The sequence below is a fragment of the Bombyx mori genome, chromosome 12 (assembly GCF_030269925.1).
Source record: "Bombyx mori chromosome 12, ASM3026992v2".
Lineage (NCBI taxonomy): Eukaryota > Metazoa > Arthropoda > Insecta > Lepidoptera > Bombycidae > Bombyx > Bombyx mori.
In genome coordinates this window covers 1498096-1525072 of record NC_085118.1, presented here as the reverse complement: position 1 = coordinate 1525072, position 26977 = coordinate 1498096, and the positions used below count along the sequence as shown (strand labels likewise).

Below are 26977 nucleotides of genomic sequence, written 5' to 3'. Positions count from 1 at the left end.
CTTACGTGCGATCAGATACAATGGTCTCATTAATATAAATGTTTGACGGCCCTTTCATAATTTTGCGAAAACTAAGACTGAAAAATGTATGAGCCATCTTTTAAAAATTTTAGCTCTAGCGACACCCTAAATGCACTCAGGGAAAATAAAGTATTGCCAAAAAAAAAACTTCATCTAAATAGTTTAGTAATGAAGGAAAAAGTATGGTCCAACTGGTCTTTAAGCAGCTGTATACTAGTGCTTAACTACTAGTATTAGTGTGAACATAATAATATTATCTATTGCCTTTTTATAATTTTGTCGCCCTAAATAAATATAAAGTAACAATATTTATGATAGAGTTAATAACAGTACATATTAATTCCACTTAAATGACCACATAAAATACGAATGATTTGTGTGGAATTAGACGAAACTAATATTCATCCTTCGCGCCAATCTTAACCTCTCACACCTCAAGAACCGAATTCATGTCATGTAACTTTTTCGTATGTTTTGGGATTGGCAGTTTGGAAAAAATGAACCCCGATGTTGCTTTTATTATTACTCGTCAATATTATCAATGACTACATAACAGCAAAGCAGTGGACCGACCAAGTTACCGACTGCAGTGGCATGTCCCTTAAATGAGTGCAGTAGAATGGCCTCGAACCTGCTGAGAGATGACGGGACATCGTGAGACGCATCAAGTCCGCCCCCTCCCCACAAAAATCTTTCCACTTGTAACTATGGCGTCACCTTAAATGGCTCCCTTTCAGCGAACACTTTATAGTACATTGAAAATATTTATATATTTTTATGTTTGAGGGATTACTGGTAGCCCGGAGGCCTTTCCAGCTTCACCAGGACAACTACTAGGATTGCGAAGATTGCCATAGGTGAAAACAAAAAGTAGAGATTTCAGACTCGAGATGTTTTTCAACGAAATTCGAAGACTTTTGTTACTAGTGCTAGGTACTCTATTCTCAGTGGTATATGGTCTCAAATTATATATTAAGTGTATAATCTATGGTATATGGATATATTTATAGCATAAAAATTGAATCGACATTTATGCTTTATCTCACTCGGATACGTTTTGGATAAAAAGGACAAATGTCAAAAAGTTGAATTAAGCAACGTCATTCTCTGGAATATTAGTTTTATCGCAACTACACCAGAATTTTCTCGAATTTGAAGTGTCACTTTTAACTCTTTGAAGCGTTGAGACGGCATTTAATACCGAGAATTGTTCGCAGTTTCAGCCAACGATTATACCATTGAAACTTATTAGGGAGTACCTAAAGCGTGTTCATGCAATAATTGAAGATTCTTTTAATACATAAATTGATTATTACAGAAAACAGCTATGGATAAGGTAAGAGGTTATATTCTAGCTCATACACAAAGGGATTTTTTCTAGCAATTCATATTTTTTAACTAAATATTCTCAGGTGGAACAGTTGAAGAAGAAAGGTAACGATGCTCTAGTTAATCAGAACTTCGATGAAGCTATCAAATGTTACACGGAAGCCATAGCTTTGGACCCCACGAATCACGTTTTGTATAGCAACCGCTCAGCAGCTCATGCCAAAGCTGAGAATTACGAGGCTGCTCTCGAAGACGCCGAGAAAACCGTATCATTAAACCCAAACTGGAGTAAAGGATATTCACGTAAAGGGAGCGTTTTAGCATATTTGTCGAGGTACGAGGAGGCCATAGAGGCTTACAGAACCGGTTTAAGACTAGAACCTACTAACCAACAGCTAGCTCAGGGTCTGAGGGATGTAGAACGAGCCATGAAAGAAAGTAATTTAGAAGCAGAGCGGTTAATTAGACTCTATAAAAATCCCAGGACAAGAGAATGGATGAAAGACCCTGAATATGTAACAAAGATTGCTAAGGTTTGTTGCTTATTTTTGATATAATTTTTGTTCAGATAGCTTGCTATGTTTTTGTACATGCTGCTACATAGGGAATTGGTTAACTTGTAATTTGCAATTGATAAAAAAGAGTCATACTTTGCGTAGTAGTGAATATCCTATAACTGTTTATAACAGATTAGACATGAAAAAGTTGTCATGTTCCATGTATCTGAAGATACAATAGAATCGTGTTTCCCCTATAAGAGTTTGTATTAGCCACATTTTATTCACTTACGGTTGATTTTAAACCGTATTGTATTACAAGCATACAAATTAATGTTAATCATTAAACTAACAACAAAATATATAAATTACCTTGTGGTCACATTTTTATTCATAATTTACATATAACATATAATAAATTCAGAATGAACCATGGCGATATATCTAACATTGAACTGCATTTGTCAAAATGCCAACATTACTGTACTTTGTTCCATAAACATTCCATTTTAATGAAATAGATACACACAAATGTACATTTCTATATTGCAAAGAATAAAATTGAAATAACATTACTTCCACAACAAGACACATGATCATAAATTAAAATACACTGGAAATGAAGTATGGCATATTTCTACTAAATCACAAAATATGTATGCTATTACAGTAAATATCTAATGTGTATTTTTATTATTGAGAAGTTTTATAACAGCACAGGCTTATCCAAATAAGTCCTAGAATACCACATTATATACCGCCATCGGAGCAGAGTTCATCCATATTATCTGGAACCGCTGCGTTCATCGACAGTGCGTTTCCAAAGATCTTTTTTGCCACGTACCATCCGGCTTTGGAATGAACTCCCCTCCACGGTGTTTTCCGAGCGCTATGACATGTCCTTCTTCAAATGAGGCTTGCGGAGAGTACTTTATGGTAGGCAGCGGCTTGGCTCTGCCCCTGGCATTGCTGACGTCCATGAGCGACGGTGACCACTTACCATCAGGTGGGCCGTATGCTTGTCTGCCTACATAGGCAATAAAAAAAAATACATTAAATTAACACATGAAATTAGGCATTTAGTAGATGAAAATGAAGATGATAAGTAAGTGAGTAGTTAGCACAGTGAAAAATATTACAAAAATAAAAATTACATTTACAGCCTTTAGTCAAAAATACTTATGATATTAGAAATTTGAACATGGAAGATGAGAGAGTGGCAGCAACTATTACTGCACTATGGCAGGCAGATCTTGATGCAGAAACTGCCATGGATGTGGATCCACCAGCACCAGAAAAGACACCAAGCACAGCACCAAAGCAGAAAGAGGAACCGCCCAAGGACAAATATGAAGGATTACCAGAAAATCGAAAACAAGCACTGATCCAGAAAGATTTGGGCAATGATTGTTACAAGAAAAAAGAATTTGATAATGCAATAACACATTATGAGAAAGCGATAGAATTTGATCCTACCGATATAACATTCTATACGAATATGGCTGCAGTTTTCTTTGAACAGAAAGAGTATGAGAAATGCATTAAGGAATGCGAGAAGGCTATTGAAATTGGTAGAGAAAACAGAGCAGATTTCAAATTAATAGCTAAGGCTTTTACTAGGATTGGTGAGTTTGTTTGTATATATTTTTATTACCATTGGAGGCAGTGGAGGATAAAGCCCACTTACTGGTAATTAGTCACTGTTGTTCATGGGAATCAGAAATCCTTGCATTAGAGCTAAGCCACTGTGTACTTATTAAAATTATTATCTCATTTCCAAATCTTTTCTCAATCACTTACTCTAAATCGATTCTACTCTTGACTTTTATGATGCTGTGTGACTTCCTTTTGTATATGAATTTTAAGTATTGATTTGTACATATCTGTACTTACATTGCATTATGTAAGTGAACGCTTAAATAAGTAAAACATACTTGCGATGGCTATCCAAGACAACAAAACTCAGCTATAGCCAGGTGACAATATTTTGGATAAAAATAATTACCAAACATAGATCATAACACTAAAACAATTTTTTTGTAGATTTCAATTTATAAATTAATTTTAATAAGGGCCAAATCATCATTTTACAATAATTTTTTTTTCATCACCCTTTTTAGGTAATGCTTACAAAAAAATGGAACAATGGAAACTAGCCAAAACATACTTTGAAAAGTCAATGTCTGAACATCGTACCCCTGAGATCAAGACACTATTAAGTGAAGTGGAACGCCGTATTGTTGAAGAGGAAAGGAAAGCATATATTGATCCTGTTAAAGCTGAACAAGAAAAGGAATTAGGCAATGAGTACTTTAAGAAAGGTGTGTATTGTTTTTAAATCAATTTGTTTTGTGATATTCTTAAAATCATCAAACTATACTGTTTTTTTGCATGTTTCTTACTCATAAGTACTATGTCAGGTTTGTGGAAAAAATAGCTAATATTCTAGTTCACCATATATCCAAATTTGCCAATTTTTTAAGCTTATAGGTAAAACTTTAATTATCTGATAATCTTTTAATATTGATCATAAATATACTAAAACAATAGTAATGGTTTGTGCAAATTGAATTGCTTCATACATTACTCAATTTGTATAAAATTTTATTATTACCATAAATCATAAGCTTACAAACAGCAAGCACTGACAATGTTACAGAGTAAATGTCATAGATCAAGTGTAGTCTTATTTTAATCACTTCTGGTGAAACATATAGAGCATTTGTGTTAGATTAGGCACAAAAGCCTGAAAACTGACACATAATTAAGAAGAATATTTTTACTAAAGACAGATGATGTAGTATTAGTGTTTGAAGAAAATTAATCCCTACTTGAAATTGATACTCACAGGTGACTACAGTACAGCAGTGAAACATTACACAGAAGCTATAAAACGGAACCCTGATGACTCCAAACTGTACTCAAATAGGGCTGCATGTTACACCAAGTTGGCTGCTTTCGACTTGGGACTGAAAGACTGCGAACAATGCTGCAAACTAGACCCTAAATTCATCAAGGGATGGATTAGGAAAGGAAAAATTTTGCAGGTATTTCTTTTTTAAATCTGCAACAGGGAACATAACATATGGGTAAATTGAGATACCTCTGTATTTGAAGCTATCATGGTGTAGCTTGCTATATGATTTTTTTTATTGCTTAGATGTGTGGACGAGCTCACAGCCCACCTGGTGCTAAGTGGTTACCAGAGCCCATAAACATCTACAACGTAAATGCGCCACCCACCTTGAGATATAAGTTCTAAGGTCTCAAGTATAGTTACAGTGGCTGCCTAACCTTTCAAACCGAAACGCATTACTGGTTCACGGCGGAAATAGGCAGAGTGGTGGTACCTACCCGTGCCGACTCACACGACGTCCTACCACCAGTAATTACGCAAATTATAATTTTGCGGGTTTGATTTTTGTTATTCCTTCACCGTGGATATCAATCGTGAACATCTGTTGAGAACGTATTTCATTAGAAAAATTGGTACCCGCCTGGGATTCGAACACCGGTGCATCGCTCAACACGAATGCACCGGACGTCATCCTTTAGGCCACGACGACTTTTGAGTATAATACTATATTATGTATTACACATACTCTATGATTACTTGCACAATATGGCATAAAAAGACCCTGCAACATCCAGAATGTTCCATTGTCACATTGTGGTTTATCTATTTTGTGGTTGAAAAAGTTTATTTACTATGCATTCTTTTTGCTTAGTCTCAGCAATCAACAGAACATATTATTGAGACGGTACTGGCAGGTATAATGGACCATTGTTATTTTTGTGAAATAGTTGTGTTTCAATTTGTGTATTCACATTGGGATATCTCTAGCCCATGCTGGGCACTACATAACAGCTGAATTATTTCTTAATAGTAAACAAAATCACAGGATTATGTTAAATGCTAATAACATAAAATTTAACTCACCACACTAGGTAAACTTCTCCCGTGGGTATCTATACAATTAGTCATAGACATAAAATAATAAATATCTACTGAATATGTTTTTATAAATAATTGTTTGAAGGGTATGCAACAACCATCTAAGGCCCTGACAGCCTATCAAAAAGCCCTGGAACTGGACCCCAGCAATGCAGAAGCTTTAGAAGGGTACCGCTCATGCTCCACACAACTCAACTCTAACCCAGAAGAGGTATGTATCCAATACAGATTAGATTTTGGGAGCTCACAATACACAAGCTCTGATCACTGACTAAACTATCAAGTGAACAGATAAGTTTATCTTGATAGCGGCCCGCTCCGGGTCCGCTCGGGTCTTTGACAAAAATTTCAATGATATTTAACGTTATTTTATTTTTTTAAATAAAAGAACACACTTTTTGTAAATAATAATGTGTTATACCAAGTCGTAGTACATTATTTTATTCTATCATGAATAATTTTTGATGTAAAGAATATTTTAGGTATTTTTTTTCATCTTGGGTTACATTTTTGGAGTTTTAGGAAGGATCCCAATTTTTTTTCAAATAAGATTATAGCCTATGTTACTTGGCAATAGTGTAGCTTCCAAACAGTGAAAGAATTTTTCAAATCGGTTTAGTAGTTTCGAAGCCTATTCAATACAAACAAACAAATCTTTCCTCTTTATAATTTTAGTATAGATAAACAAAAAGCCATAACTAAATTAACACTTGGTATTTGATCAGGTCCGCAAACGTGCCATGTCTGATCCGGAAGTGCAGCAGATATTGCGCGATCCCGCCATGCGATGTATACTTGAACAGATGCAGCAGGACCCTCACGCATTGCAAGATCATCTCAAGAATCCTGAAATTGCAGCTAAGATACAGAAACTCTTGGAATCAGGCCTCATCGCCCTACATTAGTCTCACAATGGACTGCCTTAATGGGCATTCCCCGAACACCCCCTGATTTACTTTAATATCCCACTTGCTCATTTTCAATTTTTAAATAAGTTTGATCTGTCTGATGACAATACAATGTTACTATTTAATTAGTGTGCTCTTGAAATGCAGATGTGGATAACAGAGTTCTATCATGGCTAAAACCATACCTAGTTTAGCTTATCATGACACTTTTTTTCAAATATTCACAGTGGGAGTTGTTTTCAATTATTAATGAATTGTAGTTAGTGTCATAATAGACATTGAAAATGGGAACACTATTAAACATTTAATTGAAAAGGCCTGAATACCTGTTGTAAGTCAGTTTGTCCCCACTGTCTAATTTAAATCAATAGAATAATTTGCTATCTTCGAAAAAAATAGTGAGGTACAGTCATACTATATTATTAACATGCCCAATAATTGGCATACTGAATTTGCAAAAGCTAAATAGTTTGTTTGATAAATAATGCTGAGTTTGAAATGAAATCTCTTCTGATATTGTAGTTTGTGTTGATGAAATGATGACAATCTGAGCCGAAATGGACAGAAGCAAAGAAATCATAGCAGTATCCAATTTAATGTTAATGTAGCTTCAGTGTCAGATATTGTATACTTAACGATATTCTTGTCATCCCCCTCAGAGTAAAAATATTGAGAGTCCGAAATAAAAATAATTACACGGCGAAATAGCTTTTTCTATGCCATATTAATAATCTATACTGATTTTATATGAAAAAAGATTTGAGGAAAAGATACCAGCAAACTCTTAACATTGAAATCTGTGAATGTAAATTAATAATAATTTCATGTTACGTTTTCCTTGCGGAAACTACATTCGGCTTAAGAAAAATGTTTTTAATAAAAGAAAATCCACAAAATTAATGAACTTTACGAACCACAGATAAATAATTTAAGAATCGAAATAATAATTAATGGGAATTACGGTATTACTTTGTTTACGTTTTTTTACCTATCATTCAGAATAATTGTAATTTTTTTTTGGCCGCGAATGGAGTCAAAGATAAAATCCTATAAACTTCTTTACTACGTTAATATTGTGCAGTTTTCGGTTTAGATCTGAACTCTAAATACTGATGACTTTTTCGAAGAAAAAAATACAAATCTCTTAGTTATGAAATCTGTTTCAAACAAGATAGGGTTAAGTTACTCGCATCTTGTCAATGAAAAGCAAGCATCAATACAATCTAACAGCATAATATGAACGTAACTACTTATGGCTACTTTTAGTATAAGTGATTTTTTACACGAATTCGTTGTTTAAAATGTTTGCATAGATATTTTTCTGAATAGTCACTGGTGACATTTTATGTTAAGTAAACATACAGCCATGATTTACACTGACGCAATAGCGTTACCGTTTAAATGCACTAAACAATAAAAATGTATTTTAATTCACATCATACATAGTCCCTGCGTCTACGGCAATTGAAATAATAAAATAGGCATATAACTTAAAAAAAAGAAAACTTATTGTATACTTAATGTACTTTTTGTTCTCGCTTTTAGGCTAGACGTATCATTCCAAAAATTTGCTTTTCTGGTAGAACCGTTTGTTTCAGCTGTTTTGAAAGAGTAATGTATTGTGTAACGTAACATTGGATTTTACATTATAGCAATTTAATTAATTTATGCAATAAAAAAAGCGTAGGCATTTTTTTCGTTTTATTTCATGCTCCCTTTTGATATTACAAAATTTAATGTGATTTCGATAAGCGGCGTGGAGATTGAGCACCATAGTTCCTATTTATAAGGGGAAGGGCAGTAAGTACGAATGTAACAACTATCGCGGGATCAAGCTGTTAGGTCATACTATGAAACTGTATGAAAGCACTTATATAAATTATCACAACACTGATGCTGTTGTTGCAATGAGGAAAATGTATTTTTTTCAATAATTGATTGGCACTATTCACGATACCATTCCACTATCTTTGGAATGGCGTAGTCCTGTCTAGATATTTAGCCCAATGAGTTACTCGCCGGATTTTCTCAGTGGGTTGCGATGTGGTTGCGATTTCGATCCGTTGGTATATTCAGCGAAGCAGTGCCCTTGCTAGGTTTAATGTTAGCAAATTGCTAGGCTGAGTCCCGTGATCTCGCCAGCACGCTAGATGAACGTACATTAGCAACCCGAGGTTACTGGGATAGGTAAAAAAAGTCTTGATACTACTCTATATAGAAAAAACAAAGATCAATAAAACACAAAATGTTAGTTAAATCACCCCAATTCAACAGACAGTCAACATGACTAGATATTATAATAGACCTAGACCTGTATCTCAGTATCTTGTGAATTAGTCCTTTGACTCCTTTAAATTGAAATTCTAATTGGAAAACTAGCTGTCAGACATAATGTCTTCGATAGTAATACATTTAAATTATTTAATTTCTCGGGCTTTTCGACGGGGACGCAAGTTAGAAGAAGATTTGTGAATTTGTTTTATTTCATTAATTTAGTGTTCAGGATTATATGTGGAAAAATGTTTGCTTGTTTATCATTTACATCTCTGAAAGTGTACAAGTATGAAGGTGGTTTTTTTGGTTTTTCCGAAAAGTGAGTTGAACTATTGATGAATTCCCACCATACATGGGCTTTTTCATTACATCTCATACAACACCTACGTTGTTGTCTTATCTCAACTCGTTTTATTCTATTTCAGTTCATTACACAATCAATTTCAATTCAGTCGATTTCATTTTATTCCTTCCAATTCCACATTTCATAGAACAGACATGAATTCGATCTATGTGACAAAAACGTTGAGTTTATGGGTAATGTTCCCTTTGCCCAACCAGTGGACTCATCAATTTATGTTTGTCAAACAAATGTCAACGCTAATCAGTTAATCAGTCGAGATCGGGAATCGGGCGGTGTTTGTAAATATTAAGCCCGTTTGATTTTCATATTTTATTTACTCAAATGGACCTTACGATTATACAATAATTCTTGGCTATCATAAGTGTGAATTATTTACCAGTGCTTAGAATGAGTTGTTAATGTAATTAAAAGTGTTTTGAATAAAATTATAAATCCAAAATTAAATAAAAAGGTATGCATTATTTTGTTTACGAGATATACAATTCTTTTGTCTACTTTTATCTTTGTTTTAGATGTTTTGTAAACGATGTATATTTATCCATCTACTATTTAATATATATATATATATATATATATATATATATATATATATATTTATCCCCCAAACAATTAGACGTCCTCTGAAGAAAAAAATGCATTTAAACTGGCGTCCACCTGCTTTTGGCGTCCGCATACTGGACGCCACTTTGATAGCCAGTGGGGTTTACGTCCCATTGGTCCTCGCTAGCCGTAGGACAAATATCGATAGAAGCCAAATTATCTCTTAAATGGCTGCAATAATATATTAAACAGTTCGCGACGAAATCGTAACGCAGGTGTGGCACTGCTGTCGCGCGTATATTGACAGCCGCATATCTCGGGGAGTTCCTGACTAGGGATCCGCGTATTTGGCGTCCACAACTGCGACGTTGCCAGCTCGTTTGCAACATTGGATCACAATTAACACACGATATTTAATCAAAACAATATATTCGCCGTAGGTGGTATACGCGTTGCGTATAATTAGGAGCCCGAGTTTATTTAAACTTTTAAAAAGTCAGAACAAAGAAAAACGCTCAAAGGAGTCTCAAGGTCGATTTTGATGAAAAATGAAACTGCATAATTGGATTTGAAAAATATCTATATTTCTAGCCAGGAATCGAAATCGGTGATTCTGAAAAAAAGACACGTTCTGTATTTTTCTTCCTTGTTACCGACACTATCGAATGGTGTAATAATACAAGTGTATCTTTTATTTCAAAATAACGAAGTTCGATTCCTGGCTAGGAATATTGATATTTCGAAAATCCAATGATGTTATAGTAGTTTTCTTCAAAATCGGGCTCGAGACTCGTTTTGCGCTCATAATTTTGGATTTGGCCACCCACTTCCACTTGAAAAATACACCTGTATAAAGTTATTTTATTTTAAACATATAGGCACTACTCGGCTCCCGAGTCGTGCCTATGTGTAGCCAGCTCAGCACCCGCTTACCGAGTGTAAATTAAAACACGATGATAAAGCTGCTAAATATGTTCAGTAAATTATTTAAATAAATGAGAAATCGAACACCCAATAGCTTTATACGGACGACCAATAGCTATATACGGACGCTCAATTGGTATATACGGATGTCCAATTCAAATCTAGTGGGATACCCAAGAGAAGTCGATTAAAAATATTTCTTCCAACTGCCAATAATTCCCATTTGTCCCGGGAAAATCTGTGGGGACAAATGGGAATAATCCAATATGGTGCAACACGATTGGCAACAGTATTTCCACCATACAGTAGCTTGTAGCCAAACAGTACTGCCTCACATACTGCCGTATTTTTATAATTAAAGTAAAGTATAATTAAAGTAGTAAAAAAAATAAAGTTATAAGTAAAGTAGTAAGTATAATTAAAGTAGTAGAAATACGTACTTAACAATTGTTCACGATTGACTTCCACGGTGAAGGAATAACATCGTGTAATAAAGATCAAACCCGCAAAATTATAATTTGCGTAATTACTGGTGGTAGGACCTCTTGTGAGTCCGCACGGGTAGGTACCACCGCCCCGCCTATTTCTGCCGTGAAGCAGTAATGCGTTTCGGTTTGAAGGGTGGGGCAGCCGTTGTAACTATACTGAGACCTTAAAACTTATATCTCAAGGTGGGTGGCGCATTTACGTTGTAGATGTCTTTGGGTTCCAGTAACCACTCTACACCAGGTGGGCTGTGAGGTCGTCCACACATCTCGGCAATAAAAAAAAAGCCAGGTTATTGGGCGTCCGTATATAGCTATTAGGCGTCCGTATATAGCTATTAGGCGTCCGTATATAGCTATTAGGCGTCCGTATATAGCTATTAGGCGTCCGTATATAGCCATTAGGCGTCCGTATATACTTAGTCTGGCCGTAAATACTGTTACAATTAAAAATAACATATATTGGTTCAGGCCATAGTAGGATACAATGCCGATTTTATCATACCTATATTTATATTAAACCCACAAATGAAGTTATTACATACCTACTTGTTTTAAATTTATGAAAAAATAGACTAGACAAACATGTACCTAATTATTATATGCTTGTTATTCTAGCTACTACATGCGATTTTTCATGTAAAAATCTACGAGACAGGAGCTTAATTTTCTTTATCTTATTATAAACTATTTGTGTACTTAGCTTCATCAAAATCCATTGTTACTAATACGTGTAGATACATAAATTATATAAAATTATCGGGCATCCGTATATGTATTGATTTGACGAAATTGGTATAAATGTACAGACAAGCGATTGTCAAAGAAAGAGAAAGTAAACATAAAGCTGGCAACGCCGCACTTACAAATGTCGTTCATCCTATGAGGATGCTAAATAGTCGATGCCATAGGTAAATCACGATCAATATATCCAGGACGCCTATAATTTATGACCATGGTTCGGGGTTCAAAAATGTTGCGGCACGAACGCAAGAAGAATATCGCGAAAAATAAAATTATCGGAAAATGACGTATCTCACGGAGCTGGAAATCGAAAAACTAAGCAATATTCATTAAGACATGTTAAAAAAAGCAATGGGAACTGGAGGACGTCGTAATGATGCACGACGTGCAGACGCCAAAAAGATTGTAGGATGTAAATATATATATATATATATATATATATATGAAAAATAAATAAAGATTTTGTGCCAATTGTGCCAATTCAATTTTTGTTAAATTATCAAAATCTTTACATTAATTTGACTTTTCTACAAATTTTGTTCTATGATTTTAAAAGGATAAGATTAAAGAGGATTTTTTTAGTTAAAAGACATCGAAAATCAAACAAAACAAACTTAAATTTGTGTTCTTATTGGTTGCTATTGATTGCTTGAAGCAATCTATATCTTCTAGGAATGTATTGAGCGAAACTAAAACTAAATGAGAGATATTTAGATATGCTACTCTGCACTTACATTTTCTTCATAAAAACAAGACATTTATATAATTAATCCATCAAAAACCAACACAAACATGAATTTAACTGAAATTGAATTTAACTAAAATGAATAGTATAAATACTTTTATATGTAACTAAATACTTAATCACTACATAGTACAAAACAAAGTCGCTTTCTCTGTCCCTATGTATGCTTAAATCTTTAAAACTACGCAACGCATTTTGAAGTGTTTTTTTTTATAGATAGAGTGATTGAAGGGGAAGGTTTAAATGGATAATAACATCCATTAAATAGTGGAGAGATCAATAATACATTGCAGCTTCCTAAGCGAAGCGAGGGCGGGTCGCCAGTAATATAAATAAACTAATAAAAGAAGGGGTTACAAACAAAGACTAGTCTGTGCAGTATTTATTACCAGCTCTTCTTGAGCTGTAATAAAAATATATTTTTTTTATTTAAATGAAAAACATTAAATTGCTAAATTCTTATCTTTATTTTTATCTGCGCTTACAGCCATATTCAATTTGTCAGAAAAAATTTTCAACAGTATTTTTCGACAATAAAATGTAGTCCATGTTTCCGTTTTATTGTACAGATTTCATGTGCAAGATATTTTCATGATATTGTATTAGCTAAACATAAATAAGCTTGTTACATTTTTTGTTTACTAATTTATCAATCTATTAGCCATCGGCTGTACTTAATTATATTTATTGCCATTCCAACAACTTTTTATTTCATGTTTTCACCCAATTATTTTATCGATAAAAACCATCACAATCAGTTACAAAATAATGAGCATACATTTTTGTGAAGTTTTTTTCTAATGAATTCACGTGAATATGTGTAAAGAGTTTAGTTTTCCAAGTCATTTCTTTCTGGTTCGGTCAAGTTCTGAATACTTTGTTGTGTTGTGTACTTAGTTGATGACCAATACTGCTATAAAGAAGGCTTTATTTAGGAATTTGGGTTTTTGTTTTATAACCTGACAAGTTTCTTGACTATGAAAATTGTTGGTTATTTACATTAGAAAAACATTGGAAAATGTAGGTAGGTAAACAACTTAAAAAAAGACGCTTTTGTGGCAAAGCAAGCAATTTTCTTTTATTCGTGCTCAGTGGGGGATCCTCATGATATTAGGCCAAAGTAATAAAAATATTATAATAAATTGTTGCTGTCCTTGTAATATGTGCGATTTTTTTAAGTTTGAGGAAAATTTTGAATATGGCTGTCTGTCTCTTGGCGTTACTGAAAATTCCTTGGAAAGATTCATATATGTACATAGATAGATAGAAAACTGTGAATAATAAAAATAAAAACCATCTTCTTATGTTTCTATCTCCGGTGTACTTAATCTCATTTTTGTTTATTTCCATGTTGGTATTTCAGTGATATTATACTCATATTGACTTTAATACATCAATTAGTTTGAAAAATAATCACCATGTAATAAACACGTTGTTATATCGTAGAAGTAGTTTTGATTCTAGCTAAAGAGAGACAGGTCAAGCCAATGGAAGCGAGTTAGCAAAACGGTAACTCCTTTGAGATTCCCAGTCGTGCCAACAAATACAAATGTCTAATTAGAAATCGAGTTCGGAATATTCTGGATCCAGTGATTTTTCGTTTTCCGCCATTGATAAGTAATCTCAAAATCACCACCACACTCTCGTGATAACTGTATTGCCGTTGTAATGACGAAGCTTCTATTTATCTCGTTGTTGAACTCGCGTATTATCTTTTGATTTATTTAATTAGATCCGTTACAAGTACACATTGCGCGTACTCGGCTTGAATGTCTCTCGTCAACAGATACGAGGGCACGTAGTATGAACACGCTCCAGATGGCCAGACAAACTAAAGGTGACTTAAATGTTGTCGTGTGATGATGGTTCTAACTTAATTTGATAGACAAAGAAATATCGTTTCATGTTCAGAAAACGATTTTTATATTCTCACCCAGGTTTAAGAGAAATCTGTTTTTTTCTGCAGCTAAAATTAAGTTGTTAATTGTTTTCTTCGAAATCAATAATCGCTCTCATCATTATTTACAGTATTAAATAAGTTAATTGTGGTTAATGTTGCTAGAAATAAGCCCTTACGTACATTTTATTATTATTATATCCTCATAATAATAATAAAATGAAATGAAAATCCGGAAGCCGGCAACGATATTGTTGTTCATAGATTATACACTTAATATATTAGAGATAGATGCGCAACTCTCATTTTTATTTTTGCTTTAGTTAAAGCCCGGTCCAGCAGGCGTCGCTACAGTCGATTATTAGTCTCCCTACCCCCCACCAGGTGGCTTTTTTAGTAATTTTAATATTTTTAAGAACTCTCTTTATGAAAAAATCTTATCGTTTAGAATCGCTGGAATTCCCGGTAGTACTTATGAGATATTAAGGAATGTTTGATTGTGTTCAGCATTCTAATCGATAAGATCTTTTCATACAGAGAGAAAACAGTTTTTTAAAATAAAAAGCTGTAATTCTCTGTAAGCTATTTAATTTCCCTATATTACAAACAATTTTCGGTTAAAAGATTGTATGAACGTACAATTGTATAAAACTTCGAATAACAATAACTCCTCTAGATTAATCCTACTAGCGTACTTATTAACATTAAATCGAAAGTTATCTAAAAGTTAATTAAGTCTAGATAATCAAATCATTCAATGTCAATTAAGTCATTTGTGCGAAATATAAACATGTCAGCTTTCCATTATAAACATAGTAGACAATTTGAATTAAATTTAATAAATTTGTTTCTTAATGATAGCAGTTCTTGCTTAAAGTTGATCGTGACAGATCATGACCTTGTATGAAAATATTACATCTATAAATACTACCTATGCTTCGTCATACAATAATTGTCATTTAAACTAGCATTGTAGAGATAATACACACACTAAAGTGAATACTAAATTATTCTTAGCATTCTTATAAACATTTAGAAATTTAAGAAACGATTAACCCACAATCATGTTCATAACATGTGACATTTTGTTCTGCACAAACGTTTTGTTACATGATTTGAAAAACAAAAAATGTTTAAAAAATGTAATGATGATTTAAAGTACTCTTAAATATTGATAGTTTGTACTTAATGACACTTATAGTAATCTTAGACATGATTACAATAGTTATACTTTTATTCTTTAACTAAATTATTTCTATTCTGACGTTTCGGATGCTTTAGCTTTGGTAATACTATATGAAACAAACAGCAGATTGAAAGAAAATCATCTTAAAGTTAATTACATTCATTACAAACCATTAGTTTGCATTTTGTTACAAAAGAAACTGATGTTCGTTACATGCAAATGAATTATAAACATACACATGCAAACATAAAATGTAAATTTATCTTTTAATCCAAATTAAATGTACATTAATATTACATCTAAATAATAGAAAGGGTCTCGAAAATTTTTATTGCACTCAACAGCAGACGAGCACACAACCCGGCTCATGATAAGTGGTCACCAGTGCTTATAAACTTCAGCAGTGTCATAGGGGTTGCTGTCTATCACTTAAGTTTTAATAAATTATTAATATACTCAGTCACAAGCATATTGATTTCACATAATGAAAATGTAAGAAACATAATCATGTTTGAGCATTTTCATTTATATCTGCTCATACAGAAAACACAAGTTAGCAAATATATTCCACAGTTAATCTAAATAATTGCAAATAATGCTTTTGAAGATCGTTGACTTTTGATCATTAATTAAAATCATCTTCTCGTAGAATTTACAAAAGCTCATTTACAAAAATTTATATCAGTATTTTCATATATTACTAACTTACTAATTACAACTATTCAAACGTAATAGTATAACCATAAGAACTAAACAACCTATTTTAAAACAAAATTGGCATCAATTTAGTTCTTATGAACTATTTCAATTATTAATTTATAAATTATAAACATATTTAAAAAAAATTAAGATCCGTTGTGAGTTCACATTCCTTGCTGAATCAGTTTCTCTTCTGAAACGGAGAAACAAAAGTATCTTAAGTATGTAACAAATATTGAAAAAATACGACCATGAAAAATTTTTATGTTAATGTAATCATACTTACAAATTAATATATTACATAACACGTTCTGGTTCAAATATAGTGCATCAATCTTTTCATGTTTCAGACATTTTAGTGCTCCTTATAATTTTTCCATAAAATTTTGTCATTATCAAACCTTTGTCTACAAAAATAAAAACATTATTTTATATTGGGTAGAAGGATGAACGTGGTCACAGGCCACTTGGTGTAACTTGGTTATCAAACACCAGGAAACAAAATGTGAATGTCATCATCTAACTTTGGATGTGAGATCAATTGTGCTGTATTTTATTTAAACAGGAAAGCATGACTGATTGATCATTCCAAAAAACTAGTTCGGGCCCACTTGACAATAAGCATATAATACGCTGAGTTGCAAAACATAAATACTTCCACCCACTCGAGACAATTTTATTATCTGAGGTGTGTGTGTGATAGTACGAGACTTAACACCGACTGTTTTAATCAAACTTAACATATATGATAGCTAGGCAGCAGAAATAGGAAGGACCATTAGTTGGTGCTAATTCATTTAATTATATTATGAATAATAATTCTGTTAGCAAATAATATACCGGGAAAATAGTGTAAACTCACCGTTATCAAGGCATCCGAAATAGCATTTCATTTTCGATCTTCGAGGCATGCTGATTTTTAATAATAAACTTTCTGTAAGAAACGAAAATAGTTACACAGGCTTACGAAACGCTAACGAAGAAAAAAGTATTGGAACCAAGTTATGTCTAAAGAGAATTCAAAACAGAGTTTCTCAATGTCTAATCGTCTAATATTCTCATAAAGCTAAATGATACTCTAAATTAATTAATTAAACTCACACCAAGACCAAAAAAAAACGATTTAAAAAATTAAATCGTTACGACATTTTGAAAACTTTTTTTTTTTTTTGAGATTGTTTTACGGCCCTGGAATTTTGAAAACTTCAAAGCAGTGTTTCCACTTAAGTTTTTTTTAACACATTTTACCCTAGTTTCTTTTGAATTTATCCCAAAAATTTCCTAGACAACTTTCATAAATCCTTTATATAGAAAGCATAAATAAAATACAGAAAATAAACCACAGTATATTATTTAATGTAGGTATATATAATATAAACGCCCCCAGAAGATCATAGATCTATAGGATTAGAATTTTCAAGGAAGTCGACGCATTACTTTTATATTCTTTTGCTGCACCTAACACTGTTCGGTTCTAAAATTGAGCAATTGTTTGCTGGCAAAGTTGGGAACTTTCTATGAAGCAAGCCGTTCAGGGTTTCATTAGAAAGCCTGTTTCTTTTGTCAGTTTTTACATTTGAGAACACTGAATAATCTTTCCACCTCAGTCTTTGAAGAAGGAACTGCTAGCAAAAGTGAAATGACAATTACAAGGTTTTCGTAAATGAAATTACCATGATAATCTTTCATGGTACATGAAGTACCTGTATATTACAATACAAGTAAGTTCTGGTGACATCAACGAAAATAGGTAAATAAAAGTTTGGCGGATTATACTTATTGGGATTCTGGGGAATCCCTAAGAAAAAAGCAGTGGCTTAATCTATGATTTACTTTACTAGAGGGTTACTGTTGAATCAAACCTTCTTAATAGTTTTTATACACAACTCTGTTTTATTCTTTTACTTGTCAACTCGACTTAATGTCATTCTCTCTCCATAAAATAAAATGTTCAGTGTTTTACTTTAAAAACCGTTTATTTTAAAATTCACAACAGTTACTAGTATAGGCTTTGCTTTTTACCCCGAAATATCCTAAATCCTGGTATTTTTTAAATTGTCTTTATCATCCAAAATATCAGCTATTTTTCCCTAAAAAAGGGAGAATTCCCTAAAAGTGGAAGCACTGCTTCAAAGTACGCTAACCTTTTTTATTGAGTCAGAACTCGTATCTGCCATCTAGTGAGTTTATTAGTTCATTAAGGCCAAAACGTTTCAAAAATGACCTCGCCGGTTCCTAAAGATGACGCTAGTTGAATGTTCTTTTCCTTTGTATGGGAGTTGCACCCCCCTGTTGTTGTTGTCGTTTTTAATTTTTCGCCAATAAGCAGGCAAAGAGCCTATACAGCCTAGTCTGTCGTAGTTATATTTTTTTTATGTCAATAAAAAGCCGGTGTATCTCTATAGCACATTGAGTGAGCGTGAATTTCCGCAAACCTTTTATCTTGAAAAAAAAAAAAAACAGTCACTGCTATGTTAGCCACAGTTTTATTCCAATGCCTCAATAATCGTGAACAACGATTATTGACGTTTAATCCACAAAAAAACATCCAATTTATATATTATACATCACAATAAACTATTAAAAAACATTAAAATATAATTTCAAGTGACTCTTCACTCGGGTTGCTGCCAAAACTCTCTGATCATAATATAAAATAAGAATAGAGTAATGGTAGGCCATTGAGATTTTTACTAATGGAATCATTAATATCTAAAAATATTAAATAATTCATGGTTTTAAGTAATAATTATTATTACAATATATAAATATTGAATTGAACAAAAATAAAACTAAAAAGTCTGAATTATAACCATTAGCTATTTTTTTTAATTTGTTGTTCAAGTCACAGACAACTCTTTCGTTTGGCGGCATATAGGTTTACTATAAGGCTATATGGGCTAGGCCCTTTGCCTGTTGGTGAATTTAAAAACTATGGCACTCAGTTTTGGGATGTTATCAAATAAGTAATTTATTTTTTTGTAAAACAATGCCAGGTTGAAAGAAATGATACATAAACTAAACAACGTGAAAAAATAAGGCATAGTTTTTCAAGTACAAATAGTTTTGACATAAAGTTGGCCCACTTTTGGGCATTGTCCTTTACCAATCACGTCCGATGTCGTAATTTCAATGATAATGTGAATATGATTATGATATGAAACACAGGGTACCAACAGCTACTATTGATTGTCATCCGTCCGCAATAGCTCCCTAGTTTCCTATCTTAAGTATGCGATAGGATATGAATACCATAATTCCGCTCATTTCTTTGGTAGATAAGACGCTGTTTTTATATTAATGAGGTCGAGATACTGGTCATACGTTTTGGATTGGACAGCGATATTCAAATTGTCATTAGGTTCTTTGTGTTTTCTCATCATTTTAGGTAGTAAAAAGAATATGTGTACTACCACTGTTCAGTGTATTTCGCGTGTCGTTGCAACTAATAGTCAACGTGTGTGGACACGCATCGTGAGATGCTAGAGCAAGGAATGGTGGAAAGTTACTTTCGCGCGAAACTCTGATAAGGAATGCGTGATTGTTTGGTATTTTATTACTGAACTACTTTGCCGATACATTTTTAGCAGTTCTTATTTCTAATTTAATAGTAAGTCATCTTGGCTACCATTCCCTATGAAATTACCAATATCCTTGAGTGGCTAATCTACTTTCGTTTTACACAAGCACACTGTTCAGAAAATCCGACGAGAAAATCAGTGGGCTGTGTCTATGGGGCTGGCTACCGTTCCCACGGGTCCAGATTGGTCAATATCGGCTCGTATTCAATATTTTAGTGTAGTCAGTATCGTATCAATATTGTAATTATCAAAGTGAACCTTTATGTAACAGTCCCTTGTACGCACATATTCAACTGCACCAAACATCACATGCAGCGGATAATAGTTACCTCTAAGTCAAAAAGGTAAGGATGTCTATAGTAGCTTTATGACGTCCTTAAGCCTATGAAACAATCGCTGCCCTGGACCCTTGGAAGTGGCCGCAAATAGAATAACATCCTATCACAGTGACACAGAGAATTAAGCCAGTGATTGTACTCGAAAAACAATCGTGTTTCATTGTTTCTGTAAAATTTCAAAACTGACTAAGACGGGACCGTTCTTAAACTAACAAAACCAATTAAATTCGACCAAAATAAAACAGCTGTACAAATCGTGTACGGTTCAGTGTACTTTATCATTTGAAATTGTTAGTTTTAAAGATGCGTCATCGCGATTGCTTAGTTTAACCCTTTGAGTGCCATGTAGGTCACCGGTGGCCTACGCGGCTAATTATGTCGATTTCTGTTACTAAGTCGCCGGGATATCTAATAGAGTCTGGGAAAGATGAATCCGTAAATACTGAGAATGAAGAGACCTTAAAAGACTAAAACTTACATTAACAAACAAAAGAAGGAAAAGTTAGGCAATCCTTAAGCGTCTTAGTAGCAGCAAATCGACATAATTACTCCAGCGGGTCGCGTAGGGCACCGGTGACCTACACAGCAGTCAAAGGGTTAATTAAGAACGACCAGTTCAGTCGTTGATAACGCCTAACAGCCTATAGAGTTTGGTTGGGACCAGCTTCCCAATTGCGAGAAAACGCTTCGTTACTTCAAAGTACCGCTCCGTAAAGACGACTCGAAGAGAAGCCATCGTGTACAGTGACGCTCCAAAGTTTTGAATTCCACTCATGGAATTGCGTTGACAACGGTTGCAGGCAGTGAGGTCAGCTTTGTCTATTTACCCCACTATATATTCAATGACGCTTACGAGGTTTTTTTTTCGGGTATGGGGCGACAAGTCAACGGGCGTCCTAGGGGTGGCGCCACGAGTCTGGTTGTAGTGTTGACCGCGGGAACACGTCAAGTCTGACCGAGCTCTGACCCAGGAAGGAGATCGGATCGTTTGGTGCAGTAGGGCTGCTTAAGACCTAACGATCGAGAATGACCTAGTGAAATTCCGATTATACAACTCAACTAGCTAATCCGGCAAACTTTGTTTTGCCATATAAATTATTTCTAGGAAATATATAATAAATAACTTGTATACCGACTGCAGCGCCATTTGCCGGGCTGATTTGTGAATCTAAACCATCCAGGGCGCCACCCAAATGCATACAAAAAAAATCATTCAATTCGGTCCAGCCGTTTGGGAGGAGTTCAGTGTCAGACATACGCACAGAAGAAATATATATATAAAAATTCGACGCACTAACGCTAAAAAACCGCGGGGTGATTTCGCGCCAGATTTCCTTATGTATGTTTTCTAAAATACATTAATACGACGCACATCATTTATACACGTTTCGTTGACATGTGTCTATATAGAATTCCAGGTCAAAGTTCACTGGACATTGAGCTTCATTACGGCGACCTTTGTGGTCGCTGGTTTGTTTTCACTGAATCATTAATGATATTTAATTAATGTCAAACATTTATCATTTAGATTCAGCTCTGACGATCTACGTATGTTGTTTTGGACGATTACGCTTGAATTTATAGGTATGCGTGATGTTTGCAGAATTTTCATTGAGTACCAACTGATTGCTGACATTAGTGAACTGAAGCCATTGTGGCTTAAAGGATAAGACGTCCGGTGCATTTGTATCGAACGATCCACCGGTTTTCGAATCACGCAGGCGGGTACCAATTTTTCTAATGAAATACGTACATAGAGCTCATATCTCAAGGTGGGTTACGGCCTTTACGTTGTAGATGTCTATGGGCTCCGGTAACCGCTTAACACCAGGCGGGCCGTTAGTTCGTCCACCCACATATTAACAAAATAAAAAAAAATGGATGGAATATACTTAGTTGATTTTATTTAGATTTTTCGTATTTGGGCTTGAGTTTTGAGTTTATTGTAAAGAACCGTTCACAGTTATATCACAATAGTTCCGAATTCTCGTGAAGTTATTTGTCCGTCCGTGTCCGTGCGAGGGTCGTAACTAGATCAGCGACGGAATCCATCGGCGAAGAGTGGAAATCTCCGAAAACCGGTCGGTGTACCGTCCAAAACAAAAACAATGAAAATTGTTCTCTTCATATACGAGGGCGCGTTTTTATGTTCGCCGAATAGGGAATACAGAGTGGAAATAAAAAAACCAAATTATTTTTCTTTTTCAATATACTTATTCACCTGCAAGACGAATACATTTTTCAGATCTCACTTATAAACTCATAAAAAAAATTTGCCTTTATCTTCAAAATACGCCGAAACTGCCTCCTTCATTCACTTCATGATCGATGGTCATTTTTTTACCCCGCAACTCTTTTTTCATTTTTGGAAACAGGTAATAATCAGTCGGGGCCAGGTCTGAGCTGTAGGGTGGGGGGTGATTCAAAATATCGAAGCCCGCCTTATGCAGGGCAGCCAACGCAACGCGGCTCTTGTAAACCGGCGCGTTGTCGTGCAAAAGCAGCACACCTTTTGTCAAATTTCCCCGCCTTTACTCTTTAATGACTTCTTTTAATCGCTCTAGTATTAAAGCGTAGTATTCTCCGGTTATAGAAACACCTTTACCCTTCCTTACCTTATAATAATATTCCTTCCAAGTCCCAAAAGACCGTTGCCATGGGTTTCCCAGTTGACTGTGACCCCTTAAACACTTTGGCTGGCGCTGCTCCCTTTTTATGCCATTGCATAGAGTCTTGTTTCGACTCAGGTTCATAATGATGAACCCAAGTTTCATCTCCAGTAATAATTCCACTCAATACACCATCTTTCTATTCATTGCAGAGGTTCAAAACTGCACTTGAAGTCGTCGTGGCCTAAGGGATAAGACGTCCGGTGCATTCGTGTTGAGCGATGCACCCGGTGTTCGAATCTCAGGCGGGTACCGATTTTTCTAATGAAATACGTACTCAACAAATGTTCACGATAGATTTCCACGGTGAAGGAATAACATCGTGTAATAAAAATCAAACCCGCAAAAATTATAATTTGCGTAATTACTGGTGGTAGGACCTCTTGTGAGTCCGCGCGGGTGAGTGCCACCACCCTGCCTATTTCTGCCGTGAAGCAGTAGTGCGTTTCGGTTTGAGGGGTGGGGCAGCCGTTGTTGCTTGAGACCTTAGAACTTATATCTCTGGGTGGGTGGCACATTTACGTTGTGGATGTTTATGGGCTCCGGTAGCCGCTTGTCACCGGGTGGGCTGTGAGCTCGTCCACCCATCTAAGCAATAAAAAAAAAAATCGTGAACACTCTACATGTTACTATAGTACTGTTGCCCATTAGCATGAACAAACTTAGTTGTACTAACGAGCTTACGATTCGCCCTCAGCTTACTCATCCGTGCGGGCTTGTACCTATATCTTTCTTCTTCCTAGTCGGTATCGCTCTTAAAGTGGTCGTGGTCATCAATTCAGACGTTTGGTGGCAAGCTTTACAACACGCCGCCACTCCTCTCTGACGGACCTCCGTGTATATCCTAGTAGCCATATTTAGCAGTATTTATCGTACAGAATAAGTTTGGTTTTTTTATGATTGAGAGATTACTGGCGGCCCGGAGGCCTAGGTTTCACGAGGACAGGTGGGCAACCAAAGGCTCAGCCAGGAGGAGGGTAAGCTTGCTGGCGACTTCAATGATTGGGCTTACACAGCAAAAGCCTTAATTCAAAAGCCAAATTCTATTATGAACTCTGTCGTCCATTGCAATAAATTAAATTGTATTTAAATAAATTTTTTCCCTTGGCTACAATACGAATTATATTTGTTATCAAGAGTAAATGTTTGATAGTGTATATCCGTGACAAACATGCATTTTTAATCTTAATAACCTTTATGCAGATAAAACTTTTTAAGCCATTCAATCCTGTTCATTAATTATATTATCAATAAATTGACTTTGAAAAAATTAAACTCAATTAATGTATATTATTTTATCGTAAGTCGTATTGTTATGAGTCTTAGTGAGCTCCGGAGTCCATTGGGATCACGGCGTGACAGCCTTTACCTATATTAAAACGTGAAGCTGGAGCCTGGAGTATTGTATGCTACGGCATTTACTAGTAGTAATAGAAACCTCCTTTTTTTCGCGCTTGGGTCCGAACTCCGTAATAAATACCCTGCCATCTTGATTACATCGGCTTCCGGTTCCGTAGGCTTGAGACTTCGACCTCATGTCTCATGTGCTGTCCATGGACTCCGGACTTTAAATCAGGCGAGCCGAGAGTTAGCTCACCTATTTACGCAATAAAGAAAAAAAACTTATTCGATCCAATTGAAAGACACATTTTTTAACATTTCCGAAATGTTTATCTAGACCGTGGCAATGTATGTATAATTTATGTGTTTTGATTGCTTAGAAAACAAATAGATTATTTACTGTTCGATTCTAAGTATATTATAACATAGATAATCGACTGTTTACCATAGATTAACATGGAAATATATTGCACATATTCTGTTAAGTCAGAGTTACCGAATTACAATAAAGTATCAACATTTTTTTTTACTCAGACCCATTTGTCCTGGTATACACGACCAAACAGTGTTTTTTTTTATTGACAGGTGGATGAAGATGGTGTCTTCCGGAGTGAAAAGCGGTCTGTTCATGGGCTTCGGGTCAGCGCTGGTCCTTATCGGTGCTATCGTAGTAGTATACTGGCCTTCCCTCTTCATGGCTCAGTTACAGAGGGTATGTGATTTTTTTTTATTGCTTTGATGTGTGGACGAGCTCACAGGCCACCTGGTGTTAAGTGGTTACTGGAGCCCATATACATCTACAACGTAAATGTGCCACACACCTTGAGATATAAGTTGTAAGGTCTAAGTATATTTACAACGGCTGCCCTGCCCTTACCGAAACGCATTACTGCTTCACGGCAGAAATAGGCAGGGCGGTGGTACCTACCCGTGCGAACTCACAAGAGGTCCTACCACCAGTAATTACGCAATTATAATTTTGCGGGTTTGATTTTTATTACACGATATTATTCCTTCGCCGTGGACATCAAAAAGCCGTTCCATTATAGAAGGTTAGTCAGCCTCGTAAAACTTTTTAAAGCAAGTCCCAAAAGTTATGCATTTAACAGTCTTTTTGCCTATAAACTTGATTTACGAACTCCATTCTGCAGCCGTTGCTAACTCTCACTTCGCTTCCAGATGATGATCCTATCGCCGACCTCAACGTCGTTCGGTATATGGCAGGAGACTCCAATACCGATGTACCTGGAATGCTACATGTTCAACATAACGAACGCGGATAAGATCCTCGCGAAAGAGGACGTAATACTGAAAGTGGAGCAGTTGGGTCCTTACGTGTTCAGGGAGTCACATTCTAAGGTGAGTGGGAAAAAATTCACTAAACGAAACAGGTTTTGATATAGAAAACTGGCATCAAATTGTATATCCGACTTCTGGTAACAGTGCTTTCTTTTGAACACTGATCATGTCTTTAGTCTTCTAGAGATTAGAGGCTGAGGAGTGGAAGAAGCCTTCAAGATCGTGTAGCAAATCTTCATGCTAGAGCTTTCGGCTCGTACGTATTGTTATTCCGGAGATATGGTTACCACTGTTCCAACCCTTACTGCAGTGGGGTGCTTGTGAGACACGGCTCAAAGTCTGGCTCAGAATATCATTCAAACTCCCACTTTGTAATGAATAGACCAGTGATTCTCAAACACTGTGACGCGGCGCTTTTGTGTGCCATGGGATTTTAAAATTGTGCCGCAAAGTTTTGGATACATAATAATGTTAATATTATTAAATAGCAACCATAAAACCATAGAGCGATATTTATGCTTCAAATCGGCAAACCCTTGTCACTATTTCCAAAATTGTCCAGATTGTCAGTAGAGACAGAAACGGGTTGCATACTAGTTGCTGCACTTGTTCTTTCGTTAAAGTATGCTATAGTATAGTACATATTTTAAACTTATCTTAATCTTTGCCGCTACCAAAAAAACGGTGCACGTGAAAGAAGTGAAACTTCTTTTGCGGGGTGTATAGTATTGTGGTTTTCTTCATTTTTCATTCTTAAATCAAATTTCTCTTGTAATAGGGAATGCTGTGTATAAGGGATACGCCTAGCTCGCTTTATGCTTTCCCTTTCTCCACGTTCGAGTGGTTCGGGAGACGCTCTTTCTATTTTCTCACTCTCGCTCTTCCTAAATTGTATCTTTTCTCTCTAGCCGTAACGAATCTATCGTGAGTTAAATTTCACTCTCAACGCGCCTAAAGAAGTTTCACTTCAAAGGCTGAGAATCACTGCAATAGACAAACAGATCTATACTAATATTATAAAGAGGAAAGATTTGTTTGTTTGTTTGTTTCGAATAGGCTCCGAAACTACTGGACCGATTTGAAAAATTATTTTTCCATTAGAAGCCGACATTGTCCCTGATGAACATAGGCTACTTTTTTTTATTTTTTTTTTATTTTTTTTTTTGTTTCATGTGTGTTTT

The 26977-nt window shown here is 35.1% G+C and overlaps 2 protein-coding genes and 1 long non-coding RNA gene across 4 annotated transcripts in view; 2 read left to right on the top strand and 1 right to left on the bottom strand.

The window, feature by feature from the left end:
- The first annotated feature begins 1348 nt into the window (after positions 1-1348).
- On the top strand, positions 1349-6707 carry Hop (Hsc70/Hsp90-organizing protein HOP). The gene is given in 9 exon segments (NM_001043492.1): positions 1349-1357; positions 1434-1883; positions 3010-3472; positions 3968-4168; positions 4698-4894; positions 5888-6013; positions 6528-6666; positions 6669-6680; positions 6682-6707. Coding segments are annotated over 9 exon segments (1623 nt in total).
- Positions 6708-9598: 2891 nt separating this feature from the next.
- SCRB3 (scavenger receptor class B member 3) overlaps positions 9599-26977 on the top strand; it is a 39694-nt gene continuing 22315 nt past the window's right edge. The window contains exons 1-3 of the mRNA NM_001171179.1: positions 9599-9799; positions 25083-25209; positions 25677-25856. Coding sequence (NP_001164650.1) covers positions 25087-25209; positions 25677-25856 — 303 coding nt within the window. The 5' untranslated portion in view covers positions 9599-9799; positions 25083-25086. The remainder of the gene's footprint in view (positions 9800-25082; positions 25210-25676; positions 25857-26977) is intronic.
- On the bottom strand, positions 15255-17775 carry LOC134199804 (uncharacterized). Of its 2 annotated transcripts, XR_009974439.1 has the most exons (4): positions 17670-17775; positions 17431-17502; positions 16855-16975; positions 15255-16761 (listed from the first exon to the last, which is right to left on the bottom strand). It is a non-coding gene; the product is annotated as an uncharacterized LOC134199804 (long non-coding RNA). The 2 variants fall into 2 exon arrangements; XR_009974438.1 differs by lacking the exon at positions 17670-17775 and having other exon boundaries at positions 17431-17633.